Here is a 9,381-nt window from a genome sequence, read left to right as displayed (position 1 = left end):
TCTTTTTTTCCTCTGTAGCACAAGCTTAGCCAACTAATACTGTAATCTGTTTTTGTAATGTTGTACGACTAACATTGTACAATATTGTACTAATATTGTAATGTTTTTGTTTGTCTAACGTCTTTAAGACTGACCTGTGATATTTTCAGTTTCCAAGTCCAATAAAAAGAAGATGTATTGGAATTTAGAGCTCAACATGTGTTAGAAAGCAGAAAATCACCACGACCCTTTACTTCTACTCTGAAGTAGAATCACACTGCTAGTGACAACACATTCGGTGCATTGACCCACAGTTTGCTGACGTGTATGACTGCCACCACTAGAGACTTAGCTAAGAACTGAGGAAAAATCCCCAAACAAGTAGAGGCATGGCAAAAGGTCTACATGTATGTACATGCAGATATAACCCATAACCTGGAGAAAGGCTTGGACTTGGAAAGTGTCCTTTGCTGCTTGGCTGTAACTTTAACAGACAAAAGGGATGCTGGCTTGAGTGCTTCTGGGAGGATGACACGTGAAACCCAGTTTCCTCCTGGACATTGGGATATTAATTTGCTTTAAGAAACATGTGTGAGGGAAGGTAGGTCGATCACGCGATCTAAAGTTCACAAAGTAAAAGTACAAATGACAGGACCACCCCATTTAGAAAATGTCCTACAATGTGCATTTATTCCATATCATTATACAAGGTTTCCATACAGTTATAACTCTTAAGACAATGTTTTTTCTTCACCATTGTACGTGGTGCCTAAAGCTTTCACTTGAACATGGTGGAAATCCACATCGCGTGCTATCCCACGAGCTGTAACGAACTGCAAATGTGCCAATTAAAAGAAAACAGAAGCCTTAGAAGAGCACGTTGGCTTACAAACCCTTGGCTTTAGTGAATTCTGCCAGACAGGATCCGTAGTCTCACCTCATCATTAAACCCAAGACAAAATAAATTAGTGTTGGACAGAATTCTAAATTGTACAATATTGAATGAAAGACCACAGTGGGACCTTTTGTTTAAAGTAGCACCAATCCACACCTGATTGTGTTTCCAACATTAATCTTCCTGTTCATGTATCATTGGCACTTTGAGTGAAAATCTTTCTGCTTCAGCAAGGATTCCTGGACTAAGCATACTGTGTTGCTACTCTCTACGAAGTGTGGCAACGTCAACTTGGGAAATGGCACATTTAAATCATTGTCGCCTTGACACGGGCTTGCCTGTGTGTGTGTGTCTTTCCCACCCCTGATCTAGCTGGTACTTTGTGGATGTATCTGTGACAGTGGTAAAAGTAAATAAAAATGCATTTAAGGGGTTTCATGGTAAGCATGGTGTTTAAAAACAAAACAAAACAAAACAAAAAACAAAAACAACATGAAAGAATGTGGTCGCAGCTAAGGAGGTTTTCACATGTTGTTTAACTCCAGTAAAGTCTGATCCAGCATCTGGTGCATACTAAGGTTTTCTTCTTTGGCATGAGCCACTTTCTCTGTGGTGGGATTAGAAAATTAAGTCATGAATAGCTGCGCTTTGGACACAGTGGTGGTTTGTACATTTAGGCAGGCAAACATCAATCACAAACACAGGATGAGATGATTAGGGCCAGGCATGCTCGTAAGACATTACTCATTTCCAGACAAGGACCTACGAAGGGGAAGCTGTCTTGGACCCGAAGGAACTACAGGCACAGCAGGTTCTCACAGAGTGGCCAGGTGAACCTCCACCAACAATCCACTGAGGACAAAATGCAGGTGGGGTTGGTGAAGGTTCACTGGTCATGTGCCGTGGGAACAGGGAGAGGTGCTTGCAGCACTGAAGTTAACAGCAGACGTTTCTGAGTTACAGGCAGTTAAGGTCTGAGAGTTGTGTTGTAACACAGTCTCACAGAAAACAAAGATGACGTAAATAGGCTTTCTGACAACTTTTTCAATGATTTATTTCTGTTACTCATTAAAAAAAAATTACCAACACGTTTCATGCACACTCCAGTAGGACATTCTTATTATTATTTTCACAGTGCTCTATTTATTATTAGCATGACATTCTCACCAGAATCCAACAACACTGTTAGATTGAATAAAAAGCATACCTTTCAGACAATCAGGGACTTCTGACATGAACTCCTGTTTTCAAAAGCTATTTTGCCCAAGCATAGGTAATCATACTTCAAACACTATACCAGATACTTAGAAGTTAGAAATATGAATATGTAATAGGAATATATATTATATATATCACATCCTATATATAATATATATATATATACTTATACCCATACACACCCCTCTGCTTTGGCTTTCTAACTTAAAGCAAGACTCAGTTCTCTGTAGGAAATAGAAAACATTTTTTTGGTCCTCATTATGTATCAGCTCAAACAAGAGGACCTGCTCTTGCAAAGATGAGTGCTGAATTGATTATAAACATTGATCCATATACACAGATGTAATTTTACCATAAAAGTGGTTTGGGGATTAAAGAGAACTTAATTATTCCAGATATGAGAGGAAAATGCAGGCAAGGCCAGCCTTTCAACTGATTCATGTTCAATTCTGCAGAAAGGAATCGTTTTCAACCCTATTAGGTGAAGGTATGACAGTCTTAGATTTCCTGCCCATGGGCTGCGTTCCTAGAATTCAGCCCAGGTTCTCTCCCACTTAAGTTTAATCCTCATTCAGGGCCAGCTTTAGTTGGTTAGTTAGGCGGCGGTTTTGCTCAAGTTGCTGGTAGAGTTCATCTGTACAGGTCAGCAAGCAGGTTAGCAGAAGAGAAGAGGCAGAAGGAAGAGAGGTTAGCTGGAGTTGGTGAGAGGGAGCTCACAGACAGAACACAGAGGTACCTCGGGCGCCAGTCACTTGCTGAGCAGGTTACCCTTACCCTGTGGTCAGCTGTCCTGTGCCCAGGAAGGGCGGATGGAAAAGGCCTGGCAGACTTAGGGAGAGCCAGGACGCCTCTCTTGGAAGGACAGGAGGGAAAGAGAGCAGCAGGATTCGAGGAGGAGGACAGAGAGAGGGTATGTTCCTCATGCATCTCAGTAAAACCACTGTGTAACCCGGGCTGAATGCAGCTTCTGGAAACAGCCTCAGGAACAGGGGCAGGGCTGGAGGCGAGCCCACTCCTTGCTAGGGTTCAGCTGAGAGCTTCCTGCAAAACCTCAACCTGCCCATTTCTGCTCACCTCTCCCTGGAACCCCTTTCATCTCCACTCCCAGGGCTGGCTTTCCTTTCAGGTAGCACCAAGAGGGGCTACCGCCGCTGCATTAACAGCAGAACTGAGCTCACTGTCCCTCCCCTAGTTGCTGTGATACAGGGTGCAAATTCTGAACTCTCGTCCAGCCTAGATACAGGGCGTGTTACTCTACTCAAACAGCAAAAGAACAAGCATTTATCTCCACTCAAAACTGACTTAAAATTTAACTGCTGACCTTCTGAAGAGGATGGCATTCTCTGGTGCTAGATGGACGTGTATAAAATGAATAAAATCTCAAACAGCCACATGGAGACCAGTGTGAAAAGCATTTTACACTCGGGCATGTAATCTGCTCACTTGGCAAGAGTCAGTCTGTATCTGATGGTCCAGGGGATGCCCCAACAAGGACAAGAACCTGGCACTTACCATGAAAAGCTGGAGAATACATTATTGCTTCCAATGACGGTGACAACCTAGACCCACAAAACTCTTAACTTAATGATCTTGAAAAGCGATAATCCTATGCCCCGGGGAAAAGAAAAAGGTTCCGTCTCTAGCCCCCAGCTCTGTGGGGCAATTGATCAATTCTTACTTTAATTTTCTCTCATGTATGGTAGGAGATGGGGAATACGTTATATTCGTTGTGCTTTCTAGCTTGGAATATCTGCTGCGTTGTCTTCTTTGTCCATCCAAATTTCCTGAATATTCGAAACCCCAGTCAAATGCCACCTCCTCCAGGGAGCGCCCAGTCAGAATTACTGTCTCTATTCCTTGTTGACTCTAAATGCACACCATCTGTTAGTTCAGACTTGCTTCCCTCATCTATCTTCCCACAAGATAGCCAGCTCATTGAGTGCAAAGAACATTTCTGGTTCATCTCTTTACCACATCCTTCCTACCTTTCATGGTATCCTGCATGTTTGGGGGGTGCAAAATCTATACCCCACTAGCACATTCACACTATCACGTGGGAGATACCACCAAAGGCAGGTAGGATGTCTTAGTTTGCTGAGCCAATGTACAGCCAAACTGGGATGGAAGAACTCTGGAGAAATCCCAGAGAATCTAGAGGGTCAATGTGAATGCAGCTTAAATGACAGCTGTCCCTACCACATCCTCCTTTGGACCTGCTCCACTTCAGCTGCCATGGAACTGGTGTGCCTGGAACACTTATATGTTTGCAAGTATTCTTCCCTCCTGTTCTACCTCCCCAATGTCCGGGATGTCTAGTGCCAAGCAATGCTTTTGGGGTTTGGTCCAACCAAGGCTCTTGCAGCAGCTGCCTCTACATATGGCCTGACCCTGTGAGCTAGAAGCCTGTGCCCCAACAATTTCTTGATAAAATCAAAAAGCTATTTATCCTCCTGTGCACCCATACCTTCTTGGGCTATTCCAGATTTGCCTTCCAATCCATCAGTTTCCCATTTCCCCTTGTAGAATATACTTATAGGAAGTGTGAAAATCTCCAGAAGGGCTTTCAAAAAACAGATGTGCCTCCAAAATTAACTGAACATCTGCTCAGCAGAACTTTCAGACTTGTCATTTTATCTATGGCAGAAAGCAGGGTTACTCAGAGAAGGGCCCACTTCTATTACTCTGAATTTTAAAAGAACAAGGCAGGAACCATAGTCAAAAGCAGGCCCAAGAAGCCTTAGGAAAAGATAAACAAGAAATTACTGAAGACTTTACACTCTCAAGGGAGAGACACTGTCAAAATTATAAATTTTTAAAAGTCCACTATGCCATTATTAAATACACTTACCTCTTAAAAAGAGTATTTTTACTCTCTTCTGAGGTTTTGTAGAGTGACTGACATTTTCAATTTGTCCAAATTTACTTGAATACAGGGGTATATAAACACTCTTAGGCTAAGAAAAACTATACACAAACAGATGAAGGTCACCCACATTTAAAACATAGGAGAAATATAGCCAGACTGTTGAGGATGGAGAAATATTGGGAATGAAGAAATAAAAGTCCACATCATTTTTAAGTTCTAATTTTGTGATGTGTTATAAAAAAAATCACTTAATTGCTGGTTTTGAATTTATAAATATAACTGATAAACTACAACTGAACAATTTCTACTTTTTTTTTTTTTTTTTGCGGTACGCGGGCTTCTCACTGTTGTGGCCTCTCCCGTTGTGGAGCACAGGCTCCGGACGCGCAGGCTCAGCGGCCATGGCTCACGGGCCTAGCCGCTCCGCGGCATGTGGGATCTTCCCGGACTGGGGCACGAACCCGTGACCCCTGCATCGGCAGGCGGACTCTCAACCACTGCGCCACCAGGGAAGCCCTCTACTATTTTTAAGGGGTAAAAAAAAAAGAACCAACTTTAATGGCTATGCTTTAAAGATGTTCACAAAAAAAAAAAAAAAGTTAATTACTACAAAGATTTACTGTAAGTACAACCCCTCCTAAAAAATACATGATGCGCTTAAGAGTACAAAAATAAATCTTGACTTGAACATAATCGTATGTTCCTTAAACCTAAGAATGTCATTTCATGATCAAAATGAAGGTGGCTGAGGAATGAATATACTTTTAAAAAGCTTTAACTGTTCTTTGTGCTGTAAAAGGATGATCAACGATAACCTCAACTTACACTGTTTGAATCCACATTCCTTTTCACCTTTTCTGATATGTAAGTTCCTAGCAATGTGGGGTGGCAGCCACACCCTCCCAAGCAGGACTATCTAAACACCAACACAGAGGGCTCACCACATCCCAACTAAACATCCGGCAGAGGAAGGTACTGCTCAAGGCAGATCTTCCGGCTCCAACAAGCAACATCCCCTGTGCAGAGGTTCTCAACCCGTACTACATACCAGAGCCATCTCAATCCCTAAAAAGACACACATGCCCAGGCCTCACTCTAACCCTTGCAAACCAAAACTCTGAGAGGGACCCAGGCATGGGTATTTTTTTAAAAGTTCCGCAAGGAACTACTGTTTTAGAGTCTTTTGGTATTAATGTATGATGTTCAGAATCGGGGGGGAGAAAAAAAAGAGCAAAGCAGCAGCCAAAAATTAACCCTCATATGTGTGATGAAGATTTGGAGTTTTATTCAGTGTTGAAACTAAAATGTCAATAAATAAGAAGTAAAAAGAATAGCAAACAGAAATAGCTTACACAGTGTTTATTTTACACTGCAATGAGGAGCTTCTGTACAATAGGAAGCACAGTGTGTGCCTGGCCCTAAGGCAGGATGTGGAAAGAAAGAACCAGGGTCAGCTGGAGAAGAGACAAACTGCAGAACTCAGAGAGGAGGGACATCCAGCTTGATGAAGGGGTCGTGCGAGAAGTGAAGCAAAGAGACTTATCTGCATGAAGAGAAAAGGTGGGAGAAAAAGGAAAAAAGTGGCACAACGGAAAACAGGGAAGCTAAACTAACAGATGAGAGCAGCATATGAAACACAGGTAAGAAGCAGACATGCAAAACCCGCTGCCAGCCGCACCTACAGGACAATGTCTATCCTTGCCCACCAGTGTCTGGACCCGAGGCCAGCACAAGCCCCTTCTGGGGGAGTTTCATTGCAAAAGACCCATGAACAGAACTTAAAAACAGATTTTAAGCTAAACCCACCTTTCAGAATATTTAACCATACTTAATGCTAAAAGCTCTTCTCATAGAATCACCACATTTTAGCACTGAGAGACAGATGATCTGATCCATCCTCTCATTTACAAATGAGGGAAGAGAGGATGGAATTCTCTCTAGTTTCCATGGTGACAGTCATGTCTCAAGGGGTAGTGTGGCGATTCTATAATCTATAAGGCAGCAGGCACTTGCCAACACTCTTCAAGCTACCATTTTTCTGCATGGGTAAAGGAATGACAGGTGGGCCAGGAAACTGAAATTTCCAGCTTACGTGGAATTCAGTGCCATCTTATGAGATTAAAAGGAAGCCTCTGTGAAACATTCCAGGTTAGAATTTAGAGGGGCAGATCCAGCTTAACATTCAGGTTTGGTTAGTAATATGTAAGTTAGTCGTGTATGCTCCAGGTTCTCGTGAGATTAAGACTACCTACTCCACTCTTACTGCCCAGCAGTAGTAAAAGCTGGGCCATTAACTCCCAAACTCATATAACACAATCTGTGTTTTATGTTCTATTTCTTTGACACAGGTTGTGGTGTTTGTATGTTAATTCTTTTATATAAACAGAAAATTAAAGGCTTGGCTACCCGGCAGAGGGTTCATTTCTGTCTAGAATCCTTAAAAGGAAAATGTGACTTTTTACAGCAACATTCTTTATGCTGTTCTGGATCAATTTCCCTTCTCTGAGAGCCTCAGTCATCTGACAGTGTTGGGTTCCTTAAATTTATTATTTCTTTTACGAAAAATGTTCACATTGTATTTAACTGAATCTCAGGAAACCGCCTTTTGATATTTCTTGGGAAATTCCTGCACAATTGCGTGGCCTACCAATTCTACTTGAGCCTAGTTTAATTTCCTAAAAGGACAGTGCCCAAGTCACACATATTCCAGTTCACTGTTTCATGGGAACAATCTAGCTGAGACAATGTGAAATAAATGGATTCTGAAAGGAAAATGGTTTTGTATAGACAGACAATCTACTTGGCCTTTATGTTAGTAGAATGTGAAAAAACAATGACTATCCTAGATTATGCAAAGACAGTGAGCATAAAGGTGTAAAGATGGAGATTCTGGAGATACAGAAGGGAGTGGTGGCGAATTTATCATATTAGCATGAGGGCACGGGTGTGAGCAGGCAGGGTGGATGAACATTTACATGGAAGTCATATCGTTGAGAGCGTGGTCCAGCTCCTCGCTGATGGCTTTGTACTTCAGTTTCTGAGCGTACAGCTCGTCTATGACCAGGAAGTGGAAGGCAGAGGTGCAAGGACATGGAGAGTGATCAAGAGATGGAGGGTGAGTGAGGGTGGCATGGACACCATCCCGACACAGCAGCAAGAAAAGGGCAATGCATGAAGGAATTGGTGCCGCAGCAGGTGGCCAATGCAGGAGGCGTGCGTTTTGTTTTTAATAAAATTGAAACAAAAACAAAAAGAACAAAACCCATTAGAAAATAAAACAAGAAACTCAATATGAAAATCATAACAAATACGGCAGGTATATCAGTAAACCATGTTAAGCCCTGAACGAAACCACACAAGGCTGTCTCCTGGTTGGGAGAGGGGTAACAGAACATCTTTCTTTTATAGAGCTATAATTTCATTACACTGGAGTAGTCAGCCACCTGCCACTATAAACAGTGGAAAAAATATCCAAGGGCATTGTTTTGAAGAAACAATTTGTGACTACAGTCTGTAATCCTTATCTGGCTCCACCCTGAAACCACTGACTTCCGGACCAAACTAGACCACGGGGGTATGGATTTCTGGGCGCCGTCCAGACTACTCCTGTGGTCTGCCCACTCAAGCTGCCCTGGCTGGTCCAGGAGGCTTGAAAAGCGAGGAGAGCCACGCTTTTTATGGTGCTGCTGTGCCAAGTCTGCAATTCAGTTCTTCTGGATGAAGGTTTCATACTCTGCTGCAATTTGGCAGATTGTTCTGCAACCATTTGTCATTTTCTTTTTTCCACCAGCTTGGTTATCATCTGCACCAACCTCCAGTCCCTTCTCTAGCCACTTCTGCCTTTGATGTATATATTTTATATATTTTTTTCTTTCTTTTTCACAGCCTCAGAGCTCAACATTTAGGATTTCTGAGAGACAGAGAGGGTGTCACTAAAATAAAACCTAAATATCTTAGTGGAGAATTGCTGAAGTATAATGTCAAAGTGTAGTGCCCTGTTACCCTCCATCCCCCTGTCAGGATACACAGCACATGCCAAGATGATTAGTAACTTAAAAAAAAAAAAAATCCAAACCCTTACACTGAATTCGCACTTGGGGGAAGATAAGTTGTGCCTAAAAACAAATCCATACCATTCTGGCAATAATGAGATACCACTTAAAGACAGAAAACACACCAGTCATTCTCACCTACGACCACCTCACTCAGAGTGAGAAATAAACCTGCCACACTTCTGAAGAGTGTGCAGTAGAGCCGCTTGGCACCTGCTGTTACAAAAAGAGATGGGCCCCGTCTGGTGGCTAACGGTCATCTGGTGAACAGAGAGTTTAAGAGCCACGGAATGAAAACCCCAAAGGGCAGACAGGAAGAATGTGCAAGAGCAAAGAAGTGTATCCGGGAGGACGCAATGATTGGAAAATGA

The 9,381-nt window shown here is 42.5% G+C and overlaps 1 protein-coding gene across 22 annotated transcripts in view; it reads right to left on the bottom strand.

Moving 5' to 3' along the window:
• Positions 1-641: 641 nt before the first annotated feature.
• The window catches only part of TPM1 (tropomyosin 1), a 28,045-nt gene continuing 19,305 nt past the window's right edge, over positions 642-9,381 (bottom strand). For 7 of the 22 annotated variants that reach the window (XM_082848993.1, XM_082849007.1, XM_082849006.1 and 4 more), the window contains one exon: positions 642-1,481. In XM_082848993.1, the coding sequence (XP_082705119.1) occupies positions 1,399-1,481 (83 nt within the window). In that variant the 3' untranslated portion in view covers positions 642-1,398. The other 15 variants (XM_082848994.1, XM_082849008.1, XM_082849009.1 and 12 more) reach the window with 6 other exon arrangements.

This window comes from Leucopleurus acutus (assembly GCF_964270905.1).
Source record: "Leucopleurus acutus genome assembly, chromosome: 1".
NCBI classification, from domain to species: domain Eukaryota; kingdom Metazoa; phylum Chordata; class Mammalia; order Artiodactyla; family Delphinidae; genus Leucopleurus; species Leucopleurus acutus.
This window is presented reverse-complemented; position numbering and strand designations above follow the sequence as displayed.